The sequence below is a fragment of the Quercus robur genome, chromosome 12, assembly GCF_932294415.1.
Source record: "Quercus robur chromosome 12, dhQueRobu3.1, whole genome shotgun sequence".
Taxonomy (NCBI): domain Eukaryota; kingdom Viridiplantae; phylum Streptophyta; class Magnoliopsida; order Fagales; family Fagaceae; genus Quercus; species Quercus robur.
In genome coordinates this window covers 33,337,488-33,363,088 of record NC_065545.1, presented here as the reverse complement: position 1 = coordinate 33,363,088, position 25,601 = coordinate 33,337,488, and the positions used below count along the sequence as shown (strand labels likewise).

Sequence of the window (25,601 nt, the reverse complement as noted above, 5' to 3'; positions counted from 1 at the left end):
TTGGCCCATTCCAGAGTTGGGCCGAAGATGTTGAGAGGCCCATTATAGAGAATACACTCGGCTCGAGGATGAGCAAGCTATGAAAAGGCCCGACGTTCAGACCTATGGCCCCATCCGAAGACTAACATGCGCCCGAGCACCTAAATTGATGTCAGGCACAGTTACCAAGCAATCTCCCAACATTAGAAGGATGGGTTCCATCGTTGATAATTAATTTGATAGGCGGGAACAATGTCACAAATCTAGATAACCATTTGAACCCCTGATTCAGTAGGTCCCACACACTGGTGAGCGATTCTTTCATCATGAGGACTCCACCAATGAGAGAGTATAAAAGGGAAAGGAGGTCAAGGTGAGAGGGGTTGGAAAAATTGGGGTGTGAAGCACGAGAGAAAGGAGAGATTAAAACACTAGGGAATTGAGGCCCAACTCGAGACCTAGAAGGGTGAGCTCGACAAGAGGATAATATCCTCTACTCGACCTCTAGTGGACCAACAAGGATTAGCTTAAAGGCTCGATCCATCGTAGTAGCCAACTATTTTTGGGATCTCCCAATGTGGCCAAGAACATCACCGAATGACAAATAAATTGAAGGTCCAGGCCCAATTCACCAGTTTTTCTTTGGGCCCGCCACCATAGTTATAGATAAGATTTTTAAAGTTCTATGCACAGATTTGTTTATTTTATTAGCATAGTATCCTACATAATAAAATTCTAATATTTTTAATACATTAATTTGAAAACTCAATAAATTTTAATTTATATTATTTTTCTCTTGGTGTTTTTTTATTTATATTTTGGTGATTGTAAATAATATTTTGAGATATCAATATTATTTTGTATTGCAAGTATTAACAATTTATATTGCAATATCTTTACACCTAGTAGTTACTAAAAAGAATCATAGAGCCATTTTATTTTTCAAAAAAAAAAAAATATTGACAAATTTTGGACAACTGCTAACATACATTGTTATAATTGGTTTATAATAAAATGGTATCAATGACGAGTCGATTTGGAATTGATTCTCCAATCATTATTTATCACATTAGCAAATTGTACAAAAAAAGAAAAAAAAAAGATTGTGTCTTAAACTAAAGATTTTTTTTTTTTTGGTAGGGAATTAAACTAAAGAGATTAGATGGCAAAATTTGCAAAATAATTATTATTGTTCAAAATATTAGAGAACCTAGCAACTTATTTTATTTTATATATATAAAACACGATTTTTGAAAGGATATAAAACACGATTTTAATGTTTCTAAAAACATGATTTATTTATTTATTTTAATTGGACTAGTCCGACTCCGAGCAGTAGTCGAATTGCGAAACATAGCGTAAGTTGACAGCGCAACTGTTTTAGACGCGCTTGTTAAAAGCGTGTGGACGCAGCATCGCAGCCACTCGTGAGCAAGGAAAGAAAGGCCGAAAACCCCAATCCGATCGATCTCTATATTTACTTCCCAACTCTTTCCACATCGGTAACAGATGACTAAAACTCTCACACAGGAAAAAACAAAAAAATCTACCAAATTCCAAATTCACCTGTTTTTCTCTTTAGTTCTCCTTTTGCTCTCGCTGTCTCTCTTCTCTCCTCTCCTCTCATCTCCTCTCCATGTTTCTCAAACCCTAACCCTAGCTCCACATCGTGATCTTCAATCTTCGGCTTCTATATACTCGATCTAGGGCTTGCGATTCATCGAAGAATTCTCATATACGTATCTTCTCTCGCAAGCCCTCGATTTTTTTCCGGCGATTCTCTGAAAGGTTTCGATTTCAGACGCTTTCTTCGAGTACGCGATTTTGAAGACACGTTCGGCTAATCGGAGATCTCGCTCCTCTGATCGGGTCTCGTTTCATTCTGATGCATCCCTCATCGGACCTATTGTGGAAGAATTAGGGTTTGTGAGGTTTTCTCACTATTCAAAGAACCGGCTTTTGCTTCGCCTTGAAGATAAGGGGGATTCTTCGATTTTTGCTGAGATCTGTGTAATTCCACGGCAACTGTGGCAATCGGAAGAGAAGAATAATCACTGCGATCTGATTTTTCTCGTTCAGACGCTATCTGATTTTACACTTTTTGTTTGAAGATTTTGATCGCGAAGAGATTTCTGTGATCAGCGGCGCACGAAGAAGAATTAAAGAGCTCTCCTTCTGTGGTTCGAATTGTTCATCTTATTTGAGTCATAGAAAAAAAAACACAAAAACAAAAAAAAGCTTGGATTTTGTACTGTTTGATTTTGTTCAAGTTAAATATCAGGCCCTTTTATTTTTAAGGCCTTTGGTTATTGCTCTTTAGTAGGGCTTTATTACTTGTTCTTATTCTTGGTATTATTGTTATATTTTTTTGAAGAAAAATAGCATGGCGGTGTATTATAAATTTAAGAGTGCAAAAGATTATGATTCAATTCCCATGGATGGTCCTTTCCTCTCAGTTGGTACTTTGAAAGAAAAAATATTTGAATCCAAGCATTTGGGCAGGGGCACTGATTTCGACCTTGTGGTCACAAATGCCCAGACCAATGAAGGTTGGTTCTGATTCTTAGACATTACTTAATTAATTAATTCCTTTTCAATATTCCAACAAAATTTGGGTTTTGGGCGGTGAGATGAGAGTGCTTTTTTTTTTTTTTTTTTTCAATTAATTTTGGGATCATAGTTTTCATTTGGGGCTTTCTTCTCCACTTGATAATTATTGGTGTCTAATGCTGTGAATGGTTAAATTTCATTTAAATTCTTTTTTTTAATTACTTACCCAAAGGAAATTATAAAGGGTTGGGGTTGCACTGTTACAATGCCATTGACATGTGCTTCCTCGTGCCCTGGCATATATAAAGACATAATTTGTGTATTGGTGAATTTTCGAATTGTCATTGAATTGTAAGGGGATTTGGTTCATGAACCTTGATAGGTGATGGATTGTGAGATTATTGTTGGAGTTAGATGAATGTTTAGGCATACTTTTAGGAAGAAGAGATCCCCCGAGTTGGGGGAATTCTATTTTGATAACTTGTGTATGTTTGGTTTCATGGATTAATATCTATTAGCTGTATTTTACAGTCGGTCTGTTTCTCTGTTTTTGAATTTCAGAGTATCTTGATGAAGCAATGTTGATACCTAAAAATACCTCAGTTTTAATTCGTCGTGTTCCTGGACGGCCTCGTATGACAATTGTTACTGAACAAGAGTACTATCTCAAACCTTTAATATCTTTGGCTGCATAGTTGCATTTGATTCAGTTTAGTTATTTTATGGAATAGCCAATTATAAAATCTGAGCTAGCAGCATGAGGCTCACAAGCATGATATGGGCTGTTATTGTCATATTCCTACCAAGGCCGTATCATGGTGGTGATATGTGCAGCAACAGATTTCTTCCTTCATTATGCCCTTTTTAAAGTGAAGCAACCTCTGAAAGTGTGGTTGAGTTGGACTGCGTTTTGTTTTGCAGACCAAAGGTGGAAAGTAAGATGGATGACCCTGAACCAGAAAAGAGTAGCTTTCCAGTTTCTAATGCTTCTACCATGAAATATGTAAGCTTACCCTTGGGTTTAATCACATTATTATTGAACTTTGACTTTTGTCTTAGATGTAATGCATCTAAGTAATAATGTGTTTAATTTGACTTTACAGCCTGAAGACTCGGAATGGGATGAGTTTGGAAATGATTTGTATGCAATCCCTGAAGTTCTCCCTGTTCAGTCAAACAATCCAGTTCCGGAAGCTCTCCCAACTAACAAAGCTGATGAGGACAGCAAGATTAAAGCTCTAATTGATACTCCTGCCTTGGACTGGCAACGGTGAGATGCTTTCTGCTTTTTGTTGTGTTATATGATGTTAAATCACTAATGTGGGAAACATATATTCATAATTTGTATTGGATGGTGCAGTCAAGGTCCTGATGGCTTTGCCCATGGTAGAGGTTTTGGAAGGGGGGGTATGGGAGGTAGAATGGGTGGGCGTGGATTTGGTGAGTCCGTATACCGCATTTAGTTTTATATTTCACATCAACCATTACTAATATATATTTCTGTGATAAGCTGAAATTTGTTAATCTCTTTTTGAGGTCGAGCAGGATTTGAGCGCAAAACTCCTCCTCAGGGCTATGTATGTCACAGGTGCAAGGTGCCTGGTATGTTCATGGTTTTATGCCTTTTTCCTCCTCCTTTTTCGTCTTTCCACCCTTTTTTATTTATAAAATTACTTGCTGAGAGGTCTATCTTTGTGGCAAAAAAAGGCTCACTATGTGAAACTTTTTGTGTTCAGGGCACTTCATTCAGCACTGCCCTACAAACGGTGATCCAAATTTTGACATCAAAAAGGTGAAGCCACCAACTGGTATACCGAAGTCCATGCTGATGGCAACCCCAGATGGCTCATATGCATTGCCAAGTGGTGCTGTAGCTGTCTTGAGACCAAATGAGTAAGCTGATATGATTCGAAGTTTTTTACAGTGGCTATCCATACTGTTAATTGTAGGCTTGAAAATTCATCATAACATTTAAATTGAAAACAGGGCTGCTTTTGAGAGAGAAATTGAAGGGTTACCATCCACACGTTCTGTTGGTGAGCTACCACCAGAGCTCCACTGCCCATTGTGCAAGGACGTAATGAAAGATGCTGTGCTGACAAGCAAGTGCTGTTTTCAGAGCTTCTGTGATAGATGTATGTTTTAAACCTTTAAATGCAGTTATAATATTATTATCCTCTCTTTTTACTTATTAAAAAAAAAAAAAAAAAACCTTTAAATGCAGTTATTTTTTGCCAGCATTAGAACATAATTAGAATCTTTACTTCAGTACTATGGTTTCATCTGCTTGTCTTCATCCATCAGTGATTTTAGCACCCTTTCAACCACTTCACTGCTCCTTGTTCTTAAACTGCCATGTCTTTGAAATTTTTGTTTGTATAATTTTACTCAGGTATCAGGGACCACATAATCTCGAAGTCAATGTGTATATGTGGGGCAACAAATATACTTGCAGATGATCTTCTGCCAAATAAGACACTTAGGGATACAATCAATCGGATATTGGAGGCTGGTAACAGCAGTGCTGAAAATGCTGGAAGTACTTTTCAAGTTCAAGGTATGTGTTTTAGTTAATAGCCTTTATATTAATCATAATTGTGTCATATAATACATTTTATTAATGACTTTTTGACTTTTAACATTCAGATATGGAGTCTGCTCGTTGTCCACAGCCCAGAATTCCATCCCCAACTTTATCTGCTGCATCAAAGGGTGAACAAAAGCGATCAACCATTAATGAAGAGACCCCAAAGATACAGGATACTGCAGTTGAGGGAAAGGCTGCTGCTATTCTCCCACAACAGACAGCAGAGCGAGCAAGGACTGCAAAAACAACTGATATCTCTGAAGCAACACACGAGTCAATGAGTGTGAAAGAACCAGCAGCATCACAGGGGAGTGCCCCCTTGGCTGAGGAAGAAGTGCAGCAGAGGTTGGCTGTCAGTGATGCTGGTAATGTATTTTCTAATGGTATTTTTGTCCACTCCCAATGCATATTGAGTCCACTGCTGCTTAGAATCTTAGATACTTTAGCCCATGGATTTCTCTCTTTTTTTTTTTTTTTTTTTTTTTTTTTTTTTTTTTTTGGTGGTATCATTAGGAGCTGTTAATTTTTGTCATAAGACACTGAAACCTTATAAGCATTATTAAAAGAAGTATCGTAGAAACTATTAACATGTCCTATATCTTATTTGTTGGTTGTCTTAATGAGGTTTCTGGATGATCTATCTCACACTTTTTAATTTTTCAGGAAAGAAAAAGAAAAAGAAGAAAGTCCGTGTGCCTACAAATGGTATTTTTGTGCTCTTCTTTGGCTTTTTTCTTAATGCTTAGATGAAAATTCTTTTGAGAATAGGGTTTATCTTAATGTATTTTGATATAAATATCCTTAATATTAAAAATTGTAATAGGACTGTTGCCACCCCTTAATGGTATTAGGCTTATTTATTCATATTTGCCTTGTAGATTTGCAGTGGAAACCCTCTCAAGACTTTGCAGCTGAGAATTATATGATGCCTTTTGCTCCCTCTGCCTTTAATCCATATTGGAACGGCATGCAGCCTGGTATGGATGGGTATATGGCACATTATCCTGGTGCCATGCCTTATTCAGGTTATGGACTAGGCCCCTTTGACATGCCTTTTGGAGGAATTCCTCCTCAGGACCCATTTGCTGCACAGGGCTATATGTTCCCTCCTGTTCCACCTCAAAGGTATTTATGAGCTGTGTCCTTTGTAAATCTAGTTCTCTCTCTCTCTCTCTCTCTATGTGGGGGTGGTTTAGTGTCTAATAGTAAGGTGGTCATGTGACTTTTGTTGTGCAATGCCTGTTTGTCTGCCCAGTAAGCTTAATGTTATAAATTTTTTGGACATATGTAGGGATCTTGCAGATTTCAGTATGGGTATGAATGTTCCACCTCCAATCATGAGCAGAGAGGAATTTGAAGCACGAAAAGCTGATTTGAAGAGGAAACGTGAAAATGAGAGACGAGGTGAAAGGTAAACAGAAAATTTTATACTCCTTTCGATATACGGTGCATCTGTATCTTTTATAACATGATATGGTTACAAATCTTGTTTGATCTTATGGCTGTGTTTTGTTTTGAAATTTTAATGGTGATTGGATTGCAATTCATGTTGCATGTTGCACATAATTTCCATGTGTGTGCTGGTTAGTATAGTACCTTTTCCTTTTTTTTTTTTTTTTTTTTTCCTGAAAGGTTAGTATGGTACCTACTACCTAGTACCATGTGATTCACGTTGTATATTGCTCATAACATGTGTAATATATAACATGTTATGTGTAAATCAAACTTATTAATAAAAAAAAAAAAAAAAAACGTGTATATGTGTGTGCACATGCCCATGCATGGGTTTTTTTAAAAAAAAAAAAATTTATTTTAAAAATATTTTGGTTGGTAATGGAGAAGTCAATTTAGTGGTCTAGAACATTTTGTTTAATTTTTTTCATAAATTCTCTTTTTATTGTTAGTAAGAAACCATGTCAAGAGTCTTGTAGCTCAACTGACACTTCGTAGTGTTTTTAATGGAGACGTATAGGTTTCAAATCCCCCAACTATTGAATTATAAAAGAAAAACTGTTAGTAAGATGTATCAAAATATTTCTCAAGTGTTGGGATACAATGGATGTTTATAAATTATGCTTTATAAATAAGTGGGGAGTTGAACCATGCCTATTAGTGGACTTCCTCAATAATTCTAGTTGGTTATCTTTTTAAATCATTTGGTACAACTGTTTAATCATTCAATTCCCTCGCTCTCCTCATTATGTTCTTTTGTTGTTTGCACTACATGGTAATTCTTGCTTTTTAAATATTTTTTTATACCACAAAACTAGAGTTATTATTTGTCTAATGATTTTCTCTATCTTGAGCAGGGAGTTTTCCAAAGATCGGGATTTTGGTGATGTTCAATCAATGAAGTTGAAATCTGTATGTCTTTTCTATTTTCCTATTTTCTGTTTGTGCTTATTATTTTTGTACTGCAGCCAGTACTTTCCACGGTCACCACCGGCAACATTTTGGCAAGAAATCACCAATTTGGCAATTTTTGCCTTTTTCTTTTTTCACAAGGAAAGGAAGAGAGACTGTTTTGTTCTGCAGATATAGGTTTTTTTTTTTTTTTTTTTTTTTTTTTTTTAATATATATTTTCTTGTGATGCTCCATCTAATTTTGGGAGATATCATGGGAAAAGCGGGCAAGAACATTTTCAAGTTTTTGTCTTTCTTTCCGTCTGGCAATCAAATGGGTCTAAAGTGGATATTGAGGAAAAATGGTCGAAAGTCGAAGCTTTGTAGACTTGCATGACTGTAGTCACTGTACATGTGTTCGGTCCTGTAGTGTTCATGAGGACGGACCCAGGTGGGGCCCAAGGGGGCTCGGCCCCCCTGGGTCAAATTATTTTATTTTATATATATATATATATATATACATAGTTATAGTTATAGTTATAATATATTTCTTTTATGTAATGGGCACCTTCAAAAACCTTAGGCACTCTTTTTTCTCAGTAAGTCTAACTAGCCTCACTCAACTAGCAACCATTCAATCCAAAAACTTAATAAAAACATTTACAATAGTGATTGTATTTTAGCAAAAAAATATATATATATATATATATTTTACTACCAAAGAACTAAAAAATTATGTATTATTGGAGAAGTTAAAGCTAAATTTTTTGCAATTAAAGTAAACTGGTATAAATATAACTTAAATGAAGCAAGTTGTAAAAAATAAAATACAATATTTTATTAAAATTATATCTCTTCCTTTAATTAAAAAACTCAAATTCTCTTGCTTCTTTTATTATTTTAATGAGTTGTTTATATTATTTTAAATGAAGTAATTAAAAAAAATTGATATTGGGTGTATTGTAAAGTGATGTTGTAAAAACTAAAAATTTTAGTACCACCATTATGAATGCTCTAATTTTTTTTTTTAAATCATAGTTAGCTTAGTATTAAAAAAAAAAAAAAAAACATTATTTTGTTTGTGTTTTTGTAGGTAAATGATTGCATCTTAATGTATTTAGAAATAATGATTTTGAGTATTTATAATCCTATTTGGAGTTTTTTTTTCTTCTTCTTTATACTCCAGCCTCCGTTGGCTTAAAATCCTGAGTCTATCGTTGACATGAGGGAATTCATTTCAACTTATCCTGCCAGGAATCAGAATTTAGTCACCTACTCTCCCACCATATAATCTTTTGCAGTGGTTTAGTTTTTCTTTTTTCATTTGCTATTATATTGAAATACTTTTTTTTTTGGCTGAATAACTAAATACTTAAAAATCATTCTGGGGACATTGACAATACTGTTAAGTTCCTTTGGCCCTTAAGCATTGGTAATTGCACAGAACCAAGTCTTTCTGATTCTGTATCTTGCTTAAGATCATGCTTGACTTGTGCATTGGTTTTGAGGTTTGTTCTACCTGTATGTGCACCCAAATTAATAGTAATAATATTAGTAATAAGACATGAATTTGTTTATATTAAATAATATTTATCATGAGGATTTTTTAATGCAATAGGCTTTGAAATTTGACTTTGTGGATGAATGGTACCAGTTCAAGCTGGGTAAAGTAAAAATTATTTTCGTTCTTCCAATGGTATTTGCATTTCCTCTGAAGATGAGATTTTGATAATTATAATAATTGATGGTGGTAATGGATTCTGAACTCATATTGTTCCATTTTTATATTTTGTTGTTTAACTGAGTTCGGTGTGGAAGAGTAGGATGGATGATATGCCTTGGTTCTGTGGCAGGGTGGCACTATTCCCCTGCCTTAACTTACTTTTCATTTTCGTTCCAAGCATTTGTTTTTTTTTTAATCAGAAAGCGTTGAAATTTTTTCCTCCAGGAACTGGAAATTAGCTCATGAGATAATGAAATGAAATTAATGAGGGAAAATTGTATTTTAAACACTTTATTAAATTATATAGTTTCAAAAGTAATTAATTAACTAATGAGGTTTTATACAGTATCAAAAACTTTAGTCCAGTTGAGTGTAATGATGAGGGACTTAATTTGATATCCAATTTATTTCATGTTCCCTAAACTGTAGGGTTTAAAATATAAATTTTTTCATTTATTTGTGTTCATAGATTATTTTAATCGAGTGGATGGTATTTGAGGAATATCTTTTTTGTCAATTAAGATTTAATTTTCTTGTGAGATAGAAAAAATTACAAATGTTTTCATGACAAAAGTGGCAAGTTGTGATTAATGTAATATTAATTTTAGGGGTTTTTTTTTAAAATTTTTTTTTATTAAGAGTGCTCTAAGAGCATAGATTGAGGAATGTGCTTGTGTGCTTTTTTTTTTTTTTTTTTAATGCTTGTGCGCAATTTGAATTTTTTTTTAAATGTATAAAAATATTTTTTAATAAAATATTAAACCTACCTTAACTCGTGTTAATAAAATTCTTATTTTTTATGGGTTTATTTTTTAAGTAACTTTCATCACTATATACCTGTCAACACTCATCATGACATGTTATATCACGTGAAAAATTATTCTGGTTTTGAACTTATAAAGATTACTGACCTTATTCTCAAAAAAAAAAAAAAAAAAAATCTGGTATTGGATTTGTACCATTCATCTAATTTAAGTCAGAACCACCCTGCAGGATTTAAGCCCCGAAAAATATATTTGCACTTTTTTTTTTGGAGGGGATATTTGCATTTAAAAGAAAACATTGTTCATACACTGTTGTTGCATCTAAAATTTTACTGAGGTCTGCCTTTTGAAAAAAGGGGGGAAAAAAAACCCTTTTATCTATTTATATTGTTATTTAATGACACACGTGTTGGAGACCTGAGGCCTAAAAAAAAGGAAAAATAAATGGATCTAGTAGTTTTATAATTTTATTTATTGCGCGCACTAGTGTCAACAAGAGTCTTTTTAAGAATTAAAAAAACAATGAAAATATTGATGTGTGCCGTTTACTTGGTTGGTGCAGAAGCCTATTCCTCCTCACCCTGTATCAAACGCGGAGCACCATCCCCAGCGTCACCGTTCCGAGAGATCCCCAGACGCTCCACGCCCGGCCAAGAGGAAATCTTCAGAGCACCATCATGAATACGATCGTGACCGTGACTATGATCGCGACCGTGATCGTGACTACGACTACCACGACCATGACCACCGCAACCACCAACGCCACCGTTCTGAGTCTTCCTCCGCCAGACCGCCACAACCACCCTCTTCTGAAACTTCAGCTGCGGCTGCGGCTGCTGCTGCCGCCGCCGCTGCGGAGCGTAAACAAAAGGCTAGCGTGTTCTCCCGCATAAGCTTCCCTGCAGAAGAAGCGAACAAGAAGAGAAAGCTGTCCTCCTCCTCCTCAACAGAAGCCCCCGGTGTCCCTGCGTCCTCCAAGGCATTGGCAAATGGGTATCATCATCATGATGACTATAAATCCGGGTCTACAAAAGTAGCAGCTTCTGTGACTAGCGGCAGTGGAAGGAAGAGTAGTAGTGCTGTAGATTATGAGTCCAGTGACGATGATAGGCATTTCAAGAGGAAGCCTTCGAGGTACGAGCCGTCACCGCCTCCACCTGTGGAGTGGGAGGAGGACGCTAGGCCTTCCAGAGGTTCAAGAGAACGGGAACGGAGCAAACATAGATGAGATGGATTATGGTTGGAGCAGCTGGCTAAAGTTGAAATGGGGAACAAATATAATGAGAGAGAGAGGCATAGCTAGCCAAGCGAGTCCACGTCATTGGTGCTTGAGCTGAGCTTCTTCTACTCTGGCTGGCTGTTGAGGGCAAAGGCTCTGTGTCTCCGTCTCTCTCCTTTTACCTCTCCCCTATTTGGGTATTCTCAATGTTACTGTAAATGGGAACATGATGGGGGGGATGGGATATATATATAGATGGTAACAGTAACACCCACTCTGTGTTATTGGAAATCCTTCGAGCCTTGTATTTAAGCTTTTAAGCTTGATTTACAATTTATAATAATGACATTTACATTTTTCTTTTAATAATAAATGCTTGCCAATCTTCTTCTTCTTCTTCTTCTTCTTCTTGTGGAAATTTAACCACCTGTCTGCCACCATTTCTGTGTCGCTCTCTTTCTCAGGCACACAATACGTGCTTTCTTATGCTAATGGTTTGCTTTAAGTTTAGTAGTAGTGATTTAAGTTTTATGATAATAATGTGATTAAGTTCAAAAGTTCATAATAGTTGATGTTAACTTATCAATGCTTAAGTTTAGGAGTAGTGGTTAAGTTTTATGGTAGTAATGTGATTAAGTTGATAACGATTGATGTTTTCAAATGAGGGTAGTTTGGTTAAATTTAGGAGTAGTGGTGTCATTGCCTTAGGTTTAGGAGTTGATGAGGATGCTCATCTTAACAATCAATTTGATTGGGTAGGATTAGGAAGAGTATCCGTTGGCATTTTCCATAATTTTCTCTCCGTCTCTTCCCCCGCTCAGCCTCTCTATCCTTCCAGGAGATTGGTTGACCTCAGGCTCAAATCAATCAATATTATTGAAAAACTCTCCAATCCAATTCCACAAAACATCACTAAACCTCTAGCCTTGAGTTGTGTTCCCAGGCATTCAACTCCATTGCTTTAAGGCAAGCTCACTACCATTCGCCAGCATCTACCAACCTTAGCCACTCTACGTAAACACCATAGATGCTCGATGTTAATAACCTATCCAGAAGTCTACCAACTTCTTACCCTTCCTATATATTCACTTGTTAGAAATCTATGTTAAGTTCCCATGTGAGGCGAGGTTGACAATGCTGAATTGGATGAGTCCAAGATAGAGTGATAGTAGACGGGATTGATTAGTTTGTTTGTGACAGTTTGTCTACTTATCTAAATTTAAACAATAAATTAAAGTTTATACTTTATATTCATTAGCTTATCAAGGTAATTTCATCAAATTAAAAAAAAAAAAAAAAAAAAAAAAAAAAAAACCTTATCAAGGTTAAAAAAAATATGTTGGTTAAAATTTTGTAAGGAAGGTTTTTTGCAAAATTTTGTAGAAAAACAATTTTGTTGTCTCAAACGATAGTAAAAGTCTTTTTAATTATCTTTAGTGTTGAATCAACCAATGTGACTCTACAAAGGTGCCTATTAAAGTGCCACACCACATTGTATATAAATAGTTATTATTCCATTTTCAATACTTTATATAATTTTTCACCGTAATAGAAATTCACAAGAATTCTCAAGTTCCAATACAAAGAATTATTGGCTTAGTTCGATCATAGAACTATAACCCTTTAGCAACTTTGACTGGGGAAAAGTATTATCTTGAAGAAAGCGATTTTAACGTGCCTCTAAGCTATCAAGTATCTTGTTTATTCACTGAAATTTTATTTGTTGCTTTCATTGTTATCTTGATTGTTTTTGAACAATTATTTATCATCCAAGTTATTATTTTAAAGGGAGTATCATAGTTAGTGGTTGTAAAGAGTCCTATAGCAAATAAATTCAGAGAATGAAATGAGGGTGTGAGAAGTCTATTTGAGTTTAATTTATGGGTTGGTTTTCCTCGTAAAATTATTTTTTTATAGCCTTTAATTTATGAAAATTTACCATGTACTTTTTTATAGACAAAAGGAAAAAGCCATTTGAAAATAGTCATATGATAACCACAAATAATATTGTGAGACTCACAAATAATACCCAAAAAAGAAGAAGCAATAAACCAACTAATAATCAACTCCCAAATGCACGCTTAGTCTAATTCCAATCAAGTTAATATAACTGGCTAGTCAACATTAATTAATGACAATAGACAAAAATGATCTACACCTTGACAGTCTCTAATGACATAACATGCCCATCAAGATGAACTATTTTCTCAAAAAAAAAAAGAAGATAAAATGAACTAGATCCAAGTCCAACCACTTGGCATCCCGCAATTCTCTTTCTGGTGTCATTTAATTCTTCTTTTGCAATGGCCGTAAAGCAGAATAATATTTCAATAATTGAAGGATTTGAATTCGACCCTTTATGGCTTATCACCATTTGTGTTAGATTGCAAACTTCAGTTATAATGATTAGATAAGTTACATAATTCTCCCAGGGGTGTTTTCAAATAGTATGTCCTAGACTTCTAAAAAAATTTAAGAATTTTTTCTTTTTACTTTTTTTTTTATTTTTATTTTTTTATTTTTTTACTTTTTAAAGTGTTTCAATTTGCTCTTGCGATGAGTGATTATGAACTTTTTTTTTTTTTAGGGGAGATTATGAACTAATTAAAAGTAATAAAAAATCATGTAAATTATGTTTAAAACTTATTTGGATATTAAAAGACATGTCACATGAATAACGATAAGAATTTTAGTATGAGGGACTCATAAAACCATGGCATCTTTATGAATTTTTTTTTTTCCATTAACTTTTTAGTGCCAAAAAAATACTCCATGTGATTCACATTGATGGATTTTCTATCCAAATAAAATATAAAAAATAAGAACAACACTTGTTTCAGTTATCATCGATTAGGATACATTCATTTATATAAGATTAATTTGGTCATGTGTGTGAGGGACCCATGATCATGAGCCCATGACCAAGCTTAGATAGGTCAGTAGGCCCATAAACCCGATATAGATAGCGGCTCATTGCCAATCAAACCTTTTGACTTACAAACATTCACCATTGCAAAGTTTACTGTAATTATTGACCTTGTCACGCTCTATGCTAGGTACAACAAAGAAGCCCTTGCTAACCTAAAAGGCTCCTCTCGGACAAAACAGTCTTACTAAATAAATGTAGAAAGGCCCATTTCCATTATCAACCTAATTAAAGTAATTTTGGATTAACAATCAATCAGCAGAATGACATGACCCTCGCAATTAAGGATTTCATGGATACAACTGTCATGCATTATATGCTATTTTATGAGGGAAATATCTTTTACACATGATACACATGCATTTTCAAGTCACGATTTATGTGCAAAAGTGTTGTGTGTAAGATATTTGTAACATATATGTGTGCTATTATTTTACAAGGGAAATATCTCTTACACACATTGTATACATACACTTTCAAGTCACGATTTATGTACAAAAGTGGTGTGCATAAGATATTCATAACAGACATGTGTTATTATTTTACAATCACCCACATGTAACTTCCCTCAACTTATTGGGGACGTGAGGTTGTCAATTGTCACACGTCCAATAGTGAGTAGACATCCCTTCCTTTTGATACATAAAATTTCTTACAATCAGACTTCAGTGGAGGCTTTGAGGAGGTTGGGGGATTCACTTTGTGGTTTTGTGGCTTCCTTCCGAGTGGTTTTGGCTTTCTTTTTATCGAACTAAACCTCATTCCTTTATTTACCATAACACTGCAAGCAAGGTGTGGTGCAAGTCAATGCCATGCAATGGCCGTAACTAACAAGACTAAAATTTCACACAAGCTTTGTCTTCACGAGTAGAAATCCGAAGATTAAGAAACAAAACACTATCGTGAAATATGAGGCCATCCTAGAGAGAAGGCAGTGAAAGCTATTTTTTAATCAATAATACCAAACACCCTCTAAAACTCAGGTCCTCCTCAAAATATGTTTAAATTTGTTTGAATAACATGGGCAATAATAAAGTATTCTTGGGTTTTGTGAGATAGGTTGTAATTGTGCTAAACTGAATCAAGCTGATTATTAAAATTCTAAGATCATTTAATTTTCTATCTTATATGAAACCCGAGTTGAGTTTGAGTTAAGATTTATTTAATTCTTTATTAAATGATGTAAATCGTTATTGCTAGTCAAAAAGTAATGTAAAATAAAAACCTTTATATCTAGTCAAAAAGTAATTTAAAATTCACTTAAAAAGCTTATGAAAAGCAATGTAAAAAGAACTTTATAATGAATGGGTTACAATATTCAGCAAAAAGAAAAAAACCGGTCACAGAGCAATATGATAAGAAGTTGTTTATCCTTTTTTATGCTCTAACGAAGGTTTCTGGGAAATTTCCTACATGTACGTGATCTGCAACTTGCTCCTCAAACGTCAAAAGAAGGGTTGGAAATTTCCTACACCATGCCAAACTTGTTTGTCTTCTCCCTCTCTCTGAGTGTTTGGTGGGGCAAAGAATTGGATTGGTTGGAAATTTCCACAACTACAGTGTTCTCCTCAAAAGTTATGCTAATCTACTCTCTCTCAGTCTCTCTTTGAAATTAACACAACACAATGCTTTGGTGGACTGAGATTCTCTGACATTAGCACTGTTTGGGGGAAAAAAGAAATTCGGGTTAGTAATTTTCATGAGGCCTTGTTTGGTAAGTGCGTTTGAACACACTTTTGAGTATTTTAAATAACATTACACATATTTTCACACTTTTTCACCCACATGTATATCAAAAACACTCAAACAACATTACTCAAACTCCTCTACCAAACACCCCCTTCTCAACGCGGTATGTAGAGAACAACCCGGTATTCTTGGGTTTTGTAAGACAGGTTGTAATTGTACCAAACTGAATCGAGTTGATTATTATAATTTTAAGATCATTTAATTTTGGTTAAAATGTAAAATTGACTTTTTAATTATCTTCAAATTTTATTTTAGTCCTCTAATTTTACTTTCGTTTAATTTCAATTTTCTAAGTTTCAGATTTATTCAATTAAGGCATTTTCGTTAACTTTTGTTAAATTTTTTTTTTTAAAAAAAAATTTGAAAAATATTTTTTAATCATTAATTGAATTTTTTTAATTTAAAAAATTGGAAGAAAAATTTATAAAATTAAAAAATTAACCACAACATATAACAACAGTTGATGAAAAAGTCTTAATTGAATAAACTTGAAAATTAAAGGATTGAAATGAACAAAAGCAAAATTGAGTATTGAAATGAAATCTGAAGAAACTTAGAGGGTCAATTTTGCATTATATGAAAAATTGAAAAAATTAGTCAAAGCAGTGAATTACTTTTTCGTTTTTCATAAAAAAAATTTATAAAATAATTTACATATATACCCTAAGAGCATACGTTAGTAAATTTATTTATATATATATATATATATAATTTTTTCCCAAAAAGTAATGGTAATGAAAAAAAAATTATATTGGTAAAAAACAATATAAAAACTTAAGAAGAAACTTTTCTAGCTGGCCAAAAAGTAACCTAAAAAGAACAAATGCCTCATAAATTTATTAGGAGTTGCGCCAATGACCCCCTTTCTTTTACTTTTGTCACTCTCATAATGTTAATAGTTGGATCTGGTTGATGAATATTCTTAGAGTACACATTAACCATTCATTTTTAAAAAGTTTAAAAATTTAAAAAAAAATTAACAAAAAAATTTGTCAGCTTTTTAAAATTTCTATAAAAAAATTTTTAATATTTTTTTTTACTAATATATGCCTTAAAAAGAGCACGTTAATAAATTCTATGTTGAAAACAAGGCTTTTTCGTTAGATTATTGTACATTGTGATTGGAATTGGCGAATAGAAATAGAGGAAAAAAAAGAGTCCTAAAATCTTTCCACAAAAGTTACCATGTGGTGGTTTCCAGTGAGTTTCCACACTAACTTTATCTTCAAAGTGACCTCCGCAAATCACGCACAACTGTTGATAACTTTACTCAATTTTCAACACTAATCATTTCTTCAAACTTATAAAATTCCCAGACATGACCACTGATTGAAGCGCCATGCCAAAATAATAAAGGTTTCTTGGAAATTCCCTCCCCCTCTCTCTCTCTCTCTCTAGCATTTTTATTCAAAAACCAGTACACCAGGGATAGCTTGCCCCTAAATCTTTCTTGGTTATATCCAGTATTTATGCAATAAGACAAGAAGGCAGTGATTGTTCTAGAAATGGAACATGGTCCGGAAGGGGAAAGGAACATCGTCGTGAGCCCTCCAAGGAGGGCTTGGGGTTGGTTAGACCACATGTTGTTCATAGTACGTGCCCCCGGACACATGCTGGATACACGATGATGGCTCCATACGGTAAGAAAAACCATCCTACAAGGTGAACAGCTTAGCTTACAGTACAAGGCCAATAGCCACAGCTTGTGGTCTTCTAGATACCAACAAAAACCATCCGTCTAAGTGAGAGCCCGCCCGAGACAAATCCTGTTTACACAAGCAGTCCCAACTATCTGATGGGTCGTCGAAAGATAAACTTGGTCACACAACACCTTAAGAGTCCTCGTAGTGAAGGTAATTTATCGTTGTAGAGGCACACTACACATGATAAGCCCCTAATGGTTCCAGTCCATTCCACTAGTATCCAATCCCCACCCTTCCTATATCACATCGGAATACTTCCTGAACATTGGCAAGCTTTGAACTAGTTGAAATGGTTATGAACCATGCAATTATGACAATCTGGTAAGAATTAACGAGTATGCGGTTCTGTGTAAACTTCATAATCACTATAGTGAATAGAAGTGGGAATGTAATGGCCTCGAGTTGTTGACAGAAGGCTTCATTGACAGCCATTCCTAAATGAAAGTTTGCAGTAGCATATTATGGATGATAATCATTCTTTTGATCCAATGGCTATCCAAAATGTGTTCTAAATGTGGTGAATCTTAGACCGAAAAACTTTCCCCCACCAATGATGAAAATGAAATGTATATCTAAGACTGAGATTATTAAAAGCTATAGCATTGGCCTATGGATTTATGTTCTTTTCTCCTTTTCTGAATACAGAATTGAACAATGGATAAAAACCAAGATCATAAAATGACTCAGGACTTGCCTTTTGCCTTTATAATTTATACTTTTATAGGGCATAAACCTTTTTATAAAATTAAAAAAGAAAAAGAAAAGCAATTTGACAATCTTCATTGAAATTTGAAATTGCATAGTGCACAATGATACATAACGAAATTGGAGCAACCAAAATCTCACATGCAAAGATTCCTTGTTGCCTTTCTTGCAGGAGATCAAAAAGTGTTCAGGGAAACAAGCTTCTAAGTTGATATACCAAATTTAAATCAACACTAATCTCTGAAGATAAGTTACAACACACATTAACTGCAAGTCCTACTGAAAACAGGCATAACAACGTGAAGAGATGGCTATGTTTCAGTGACAACAATCCTTTATTCTTTTAATAAATATGACAATGACATTTTATTATAGAGAGAAACATGGGAACACAGAAACTTTTCATCTGAAACATCTGGAAGAAAGGATCCATGAGCATCCGTACAACTGAAAGCCTCCTGCAATGCACCTCCTATAAAAGCTCTAAAAGCCAGAAACAAACAATAAATTAGTTCATATATCTGATGCATGCAAACAGATTTTTGTCCCTCATATAATATATACTTGGATTGGGCATACAGACAATTAAATATTGAGAACCTAAAATACAACAGCAAAGAGACATAAGATTTCACTCAAAAGAGTATAATATCATGACCAAACATAGACATTAATTAAAAAATTTGTTTAGAATTGATTAATATATAGGTCTAAAACAAAAACTAGATATTTGCTTCATCTCTCAGCTCATTTCATGTCTGAAACAATTTAAGCGTAAGAAAAAGAATATTTCACTCATGAAATTCTAAGCAGACAAAGACATAAAAGAGCCAGGGGGGATGTAGTAAACTAAAACATCTGCTAAGATCTCACATATTCCTTGGATATTTCAATCTAAAAATTCAGTATTAATAAATCATTTGGCAATCACTTCAATTGAAGATTCTACACCCTGAAAATAACATACAATTCACAACTTCCTCACGCACAGAACACCAATGATCATTTTCAAATCTACTCCATGTTTCCTCCTCCAAGCAATGAAAACCAAGTACAAATAGCTTTCACCAACAAGAAATAATCCAACCATTCCCATCCATGGGCTCAAGCCTGGAGCACATAAATCATGGAGAAGAAAGGTCTAACTTAGAAAGAACAACAAATGTTGATATCTCATCCATCACACACCATTAAATTTACACATGCCCTTCAAGAGAGAGCTGATAATAAGAGTTTTCTTTCAATAGGCACTCACAACAACACTAACTAAAAACTATATTAGTTGATTTACCTCAAACTCACATGCCCTGCTTTAGCAGTCACCCAGATACTACATCTTCCTACCAAAGTCTCCCCCTCATTCACTTACCCGACAAAGATTCTGTCATTGCTCCTACCCTTACCAATGATAATAGTATCAAATTTAGTAATGGGTTAGCCAATTGAACAATGATTTATCAAATGAATAATCATTAAAATAATATGTGAGTGGATATAATAAACATAAAAATTTCTTCCAGGGTAATCTTATTCTACCTATTCTTTACATTAATCTTAACCCCTATCATGTTATCATATCAGTCACATTACTGACATCCAATTTAATTGTCAACTCAGATTAAATTTTGGGTCATGTGAAATCCAAGCATTACTAACGCTCCGTTTGTTTCGATGTAAAATATTTTCAGAAAAATATTTTCCAATTTTATGGTGTTTGTTTTGCAGTAAAATATTTTCAGTCAACTAAATCAATCTAAGCAAATTTATGTAAAAGATTTTACACTTAAAATTTTGGTAAAACATTTTACATTTGCTCACTCTCTCACACCCTAATACTTATCACTCCCGCAATTACTTTTGTGCTTAAACTCTCCCTCTCATATTTCTCTCCAAAAAACCAGCCACCTCCGGCTCCAAGGTCCAAGGCACCACCGGCCAGCTCCAACTTCCACCGGCGCCGCCCATCGGCGGCAAAACCAGGTACTTTTCTGCCTTTTTAGATTAGATTTCTCCTTTTCTTTTCGTTTTTCTTCATCTCTAACCCATCTCTAGTTTTTCTTAGGTTCGAGTTCTACTACTTGCTAGAAAAACACCTCAAAGTTTCAGGTTTTATTTTTTATGAATCATAAGTTTTACACATATTTGATTTTTTTTATCATTTTTCATATGGGTTTTTCGGTGTTGATTTGGTAGTGTGAGATTTATTTTTTATTTTTTGATGATTTTGACATTGGTTGTTTGATATGAGTTAGGGTTTATGATTTTCAGATCTGGGTTTTTTTCGGGGGGTTTTGTTTATGTGTGGCATTATGATATTTTGTGATGAAATTATTGTATACTAGTTTATGATATATGTTTGAGATCCAAGATTCCTTGTTAGAATTTAAAGTAGCAGATCTGATATGAATTCAATGTTTGATTCCCTTCGAGGCCATGTTTGCACTTTGTTCCTTGGATTAAAGGCTGTTGTTTATATTTTACACTAACCAAAGCATTAGCTAAAATAATCCAAGGGTCTGAGTTAATCAACTATGGGCTTCAGTGAAATGATAATTTTTAATAATTCTCCTTGTGAATCCGTAATGTAGTTATTTAAATAATAGCTATTTAACGGGAGGAATACCAGCACAGCTTGCAAATTTGACTAACTTGGAAATCTTGCAAGTATTGCTTCTCTCCCTCCCTCCCCGTGTGCGTGTGCGTGTGGTTGATAAGAACGTTGCTCATCATTGTAAATCATATATTAGAATATTATCTTAGCTACATGTATGAGGTTCTGACTGTTGATTATTTTGGTACTCACAGTTACCTCTCCTAAAATAAAATTTCTGGAGCTGTACCAACTGGACTTGCTAATATTCCTAAAAGTAGTAGATATTTCTTTAAACAGGGCAACAGCACAACGAAGATACATTGCACTGAACTTTAGTAGTAGATATTTCATTTTGTTGAATTAGTATTCATTCTTGACTCTTTGCATTATGCTCTATGACAACAAAGCATAGAAAATAATGAACTGACTAAGACTCATGCCATATTTGTACCATATCTGCCTATGAATGCAACTGTTGAACAACTTGAAGCGGTTTTCAACAATTTTGGGCCTATTAAGCATAATGGTATTCAAGTTAGAAGTAGCAAGGTATGTTTCATATTTAACCTCGTTAACTCCATTTAGATTTCTTATTTATAATGATGTTCACATGTTTTTTATTTTGCTATCTTCTATCCAGCAACAGGGGACATGTTTTGGTTTTGTGGAATTCGAATCTGCCAGTTTGATGCAAAGTGCTATTGAGGTATTGGCTTTTCTGTTTTATATTCTTCGCCACCTAATTTGTTGTTATCTTGTATATTGGGGATTAACCTTTTAATCAACAATAACTTACCAGTCTAAACTACCATTGTACAGTCTAAGCTTCATTCTCACATTTTTCACCAAGCGAGGACACACAAAACTTCATCCTCTGTTTTTTGTATGGCTGTCATGATTAACTTTTCGTACTTTGTGGATATGTGTGGTATGCATGTTAACTTAATGTTGTGAAGTAACTTATGTGTTTTTGTCTCATGGATTCGGTTATTTAATGTGATGAGAGTCTGGAGTCTTTGAGTGCCTGCTGGATGGGCCATGGCTACCTTTGTGCTGTTTTTTTCATATAGTTGGAATTCATGGTCTGCTGTTTCTTGCAGCTAACAATGACAGAGGGAGGTTTTCAGGACGGGCTGGTTATTGAAATGATAGCTTTAGGGGCTGTGGAAACTTTAGTAGTGGGAATTTTAGCGGAGGCCGGGGCTATGGGAGAAATGACTTTGAGAGGCGAGGTGATTTCTCAAATCGAACTCCTGGTAATGCTGGACGGAATGAAGAAACTGGCCATAGGGTCTACCAAAATGGTGGATGGAAAAGCCACACACCAAGCCAGTCAAGGCAGCATGAGCTAGGCTATGACTGCTCCTTTTGCTCCAGTTTTGTTGAGAATTGTACCTTTGTCTTTTGATTACATAGGAAGTTTAGTCAAACAGCGGCATTTTTTTTTTTTTTTTTCTGGCTCAAGAGTTTTTAACTTTTTGGTAGCTTTATTTTTATTTTAGTTTCTCAGTTAAATTGGAAATTTTGTAACTACATTATTTTTGGAATAATTTTTTTGAAAGGTTAATTAGTGATATGCTTAATATAATTGTGTGCTTGTCTCCTTGTTTTGATCAATTGCTTATTGCACAAAATTCTGTGCACTAGCTAATTACACACTTTCTCCACACAGCTTTCTATAACAAAAGAAGTTTACAAAATGATTTACAAGCTTCTCAGGAAAATTTATCATAGTATCCCTTAAATGATCATAATCAATGTATATTCATTATTTTGAACTTGTATAAGTAGATTCAACCTTTTTAGCCATTCGCCTGTCTCTATGTATTTTTTGGAAGTTAATAAAAAAATGTTTTAAATTTTTACCTCTTTTTTTTTTTTCATTTTACGTTGTGCCAAACGCTTGAAAATATTTTACACAACATTTTCATGTACACTGCCAAACACTGTAAAATGAAAAAATTTTCCTGCAAATATTTTACATTGAAACAAACAGAGCTTAAATCCACAACAAAATCAGTAAAGAGGCAGGAAATTTTTCATTTGATTCCAATTCATACACAGATCACTAGGAACTAGAACAAGAATAGCAAAAACCACCAAGAAAGGAAACTAAATATGATAAACCCATAGACTCATCATCAATGCATAATTCATAGGCTAAACATTAAAAAAAGAAAAAGAAAAAAAAAAGGAACATTTTAGTTACAAATATGCCCCATGCCTACTTCTCCAAGTTACCAAACCTAAACAATAACACATGCCATATCAATCTAGATCCATGACAGTATTCGGCATTACAAGTTCTATTCCAAGTTTAATCACATTAAAAAAAAAGTATCCATATCCATTTCTTCTCCATCTTAAAACACAAATTCACCTCAATTCATTAACTTTTATATGCAGAAAGCAGAAGCTAATGCATCCTAAACAACCTAATAATTCATCAAACAAAATATGCACAATAAGACCAAATAAAAACAAGTAAACAACCATTAAAAATGAATACACACACACAATCTATTTGCTAATCCTCACCTACACCACACTCTTTGCTGTCCAGTTTTCTAAACATCCAAAAATAACTCTATTAACAAATTGAACAAACTAAGGACATACAGGTAAACTAAGAAATCTAAATTACCCGTCATTCACACACTCACATAAATAAGTCACATTCTCAAAATTAAAGATTAAATAAAAAAAATTTTGAAATAATGAAAGTAAAAAATTCCATAAATTCACAATAAGCAAATAATTGATTACACATAAGAAAGTGTTCAATTCGAAAACGCAGATAGTGAGTGAGTGGAGTACCTGAAATTCTAGGGTGAATTACTTAGTGGGAATCATGCCAGTGTTCCTTGCATAAGCGAAAATGCCACCGGCCTCGATGACGGGCCCAGCATCCCCAATGGGCTTCAGCTTGTACTCCTTCCCAGTCGTGTGATTGATCAGACGGCTCTCCGCGAGCTCAATGGTGATAGTGTCACCAGTCTTACACTCCTCACATATTCTCCCCTCCGATTCCAGAGGGTACACCTCTCCCGTCGCCACAGAGTTCCTGAAGAATATACGCGCATACGACTCCGCCACCACCGCCGCCACTCCAGCAGCGCCTAGAGCCACGGGCGCGTGCTCACGAGACGAGCCGCAGCCGAAGTTGTAGCCGCCGATCACGATGGAGTATTTGCTTTTGTTCTCGTTTGGTTCAACGAACCGCGTGGTGTAAGAGGAAGGGAGGCCGATTAGGGCGTATGAGCCGAGCTTTTCGTACTCGGCGGGGTTAGAGGGGACCAAGGTGAGGTACTCGGCGGGGATGATTTGGTCGGTGTCGATGTTGTCGCCGACGACGTAGCAGAGGCCGTGGAATGATGTTTGGGCGGTTGAGGTGGTGGAGGAGGAGGGGGTGGCGGTGGCGCGTGGGATGATGGAGGAGAGGGAAGCGCGTGGGGAATGCGTGGTGAGGGGTTTGACAATGAGGTTGGTTGGGGTTTGGGATGTGTTGGGAAATTTGATTAAACGAGTGGTGTGATAAGAAGGAGAGAAAGAGGGTTTGGGTGAGGTGGTGAAGGTAGTAGGGTTTGGAGAGAGAGACAGTGAGGAGGCTGCCATGATTTTGGTTGAGGAGAGTCAATCTGTCAAGAGTGTCAGATAGCTGAAGGTGATAGGACTAAAAAATCAGCTAAAAAGGGTTTAAAATTTTAGAATTAAAGATGGGCCTTGCACAAAATGCCAATGGAGCATTGAGCCATCGAGCATGCAAGTCAAAATGGGCGGCCCAAATGTAAGTAAAGCCCTTCACGTCTTCACTACTCCTTTTTCATTTTCATTTTTTTTTTTTTAATGCAACAATCATCTAAATAAGGTTTTTTTTTTTTTTTTTGAGAAGATCTTAATAAGTATTACCATTGTCAAAATACTCACGAATCATCAAAATTACAATTTTTAAGTTTAGATGCAAATAGAATAATGTTTTAGTCCTAAATTATTTTATAACACTTTTACAAACCAACTTTCTTCTCATTTGGGGAATAAAATTTTTTGGTGAGCCTGGTAGAAAACATTTGGGTCTCATCATCTCTTTTTTTTCTCTCTCCCTTCCAACCAAATACTTTTCAAAAAGTTTTTCCTCCTATTTTTTCTCTCTCTTTTTCTTTTTTTTTCATCCTCCCTAAAATCCACTAATCCAAACATACCCTTAATGACATGGCTAAAAACTAATATGACCGTGTGTTGCCCCACACACCCCCCCCCCCTCCTCTTTTTTTCTCTTTACCAATTTTATTCTTTCTATGGGTCTCCAAATTATTATAAAAATAAATCTAGAACTTAGAATAATAGGAGTAAGTAGTAACATTACAAGAATAAAAAGCATATATATTATAGTATATTTTAATTAAGTTCTCTTTTGGTATGTCAAATTTTTTAAAAGGAAACAATTTTGTGCTTTCATAATTTTTTGTCCATTCTTTGCTGCAATGGCTAATGACATGTTGAGCAAACTTAATTTTATCTATCTATCTATCTATATATATATATATATATATAACCGAAACCTCTGAAACTCCTACAATTTTCCACATCAACATTTTTTACTTATATTTTTAAATTTGGTTTAGGACTTTTAAGATGTATTCAAACGCAAACACCTCCTCTCTCATACAATTTTCTATTTTTTTTTTTTTTTTGGACTCTTCCTTATCTCTTTTTCTAAATCTCTGGTCACTACATCACTATTAGGGTTTATTAAGAATTAA

The 25,601-nt window shown here is 34.7% G+C and overlaps 3 protein-coding genes across 8 annotated transcripts; 2 read left to right on the top strand and 1 right to left on the bottom strand.

Annotated features, from left to right (window-relative positions):
* Positions 1 to 1,474: 1,474 nt before the first annotated feature.
* On the top strand, positions 1,475 to 11,558 carry LOC126710275 (E3 ubiquitin ligase PQT3-like). 2 transcript variants are annotated; one of them, XM_050410660.1, is made up of 16 exons: positions 1,475 to 2,159; positions 2,354 to 2,528; positions 3,091 to 3,187; positions 3,451 to 3,532; positions 3,633 to 3,799; positions 3,890 to 3,969; positions 4,066 to 4,131; positions 4,266 to 4,422; positions 4,516 to 4,664; positions 4,922 to 5,086; positions 5,176 to 5,481; positions 5,780 to 5,821; positions 5,995 to 6,241; positions 6,408 to 6,527; positions 7,426 to 7,480; positions 10,509 to 11,558. In XM_050410660.1, exons 2-16 carry the CDS (start codon positions 2,363 to 2,365, stop codon positions 11,172 to 11,174), a joined length of 2,565 nt encoding a protein of 854 aa, XP_050266617.1. In that variant the 5' UTR covers positions 1,475 to 2,159; positions 2,354 to 2,362; the 3' UTR covers positions 11,175 to 11,558. The 2 variants fall into 2 exon arrangements, with proteins under 2 accessions (XP_050266617.1, XP_050266618.1); XM_050410661.1 differs by having other exon boundaries at positions 1,475 to 2,528; positions 4,075 to 4,131.
* Positions 11,559 to 18,302: 6,744 nt separating this feature from the next.
* On the bottom strand, positions 18,303 to 24,520 carry LOC126710612 (3-isopropylmalate dehydratase small subunit 1-like). Of its 4 annotated transcripts, none has more exons than XR_007649698.1 (3): positions 23,659 to 24,520; positions 19,540 to 19,646; positions 18,303 to 18,731 (listed from the first exon to the last, which is right to left on the bottom strand). XR_007649698.1 is itself a non-coding variant. In XM_050411164.1 (2 exons), exon 1 carries the CDS (start codon positions 24,454 to 24,456, stop codon positions 23,677 to 23,679), a length of 780 nt encoding a protein of 259 aa, XP_050267121.1. In that variant the 5' UTR covers positions 24,457 to 24,520; the 3' UTR covers positions 18,303 to 18,720; positions 23,659 to 23,676. The 4 variants fall into 4 exon arrangements, 2 of the variants coding, with proteins under 2 accessions (XP_050267121.1, XP_050267119.1); XR_007649699.1 differs by having other exon boundaries at positions 19,540 to 19,641; XM_050411164.1 differs by lacking the exon at positions 19,540 to 19,646 and having other exon boundaries at positions 18,303 to 18,720.
* LOC126710613 (uncharacterized) lies at positions 21,290 to 22,429 on the top strand. 2 transcript variants are annotated; one of them, XM_050411166.1, is made up of 3 exons: positions 21,290 to 21,390; positions 21,482 to 21,547; positions 21,942 to 22,429. In XM_050411166.1, exons 1-3 carry the CDS (start codon positions 21,304 to 21,306, stop codon positions 22,191 to 22,193), a joined length of 405 nt encoding a protein of 134 aa, XP_050267123.1. In that variant the 5' UTR covers positions 21,290 to 21,303; the 3' UTR covers positions 22,194 to 22,429. The 2 variants fall into 2 exon arrangements, with proteins under 2 accessions (XP_050267123.1, XP_050267122.1); XM_050411165.1 differs by having other exon boundaries at positions 21,290 to 21,547.
* Positions 24,521 to 25,601: the final 1,081 nt, after the last annotated feature.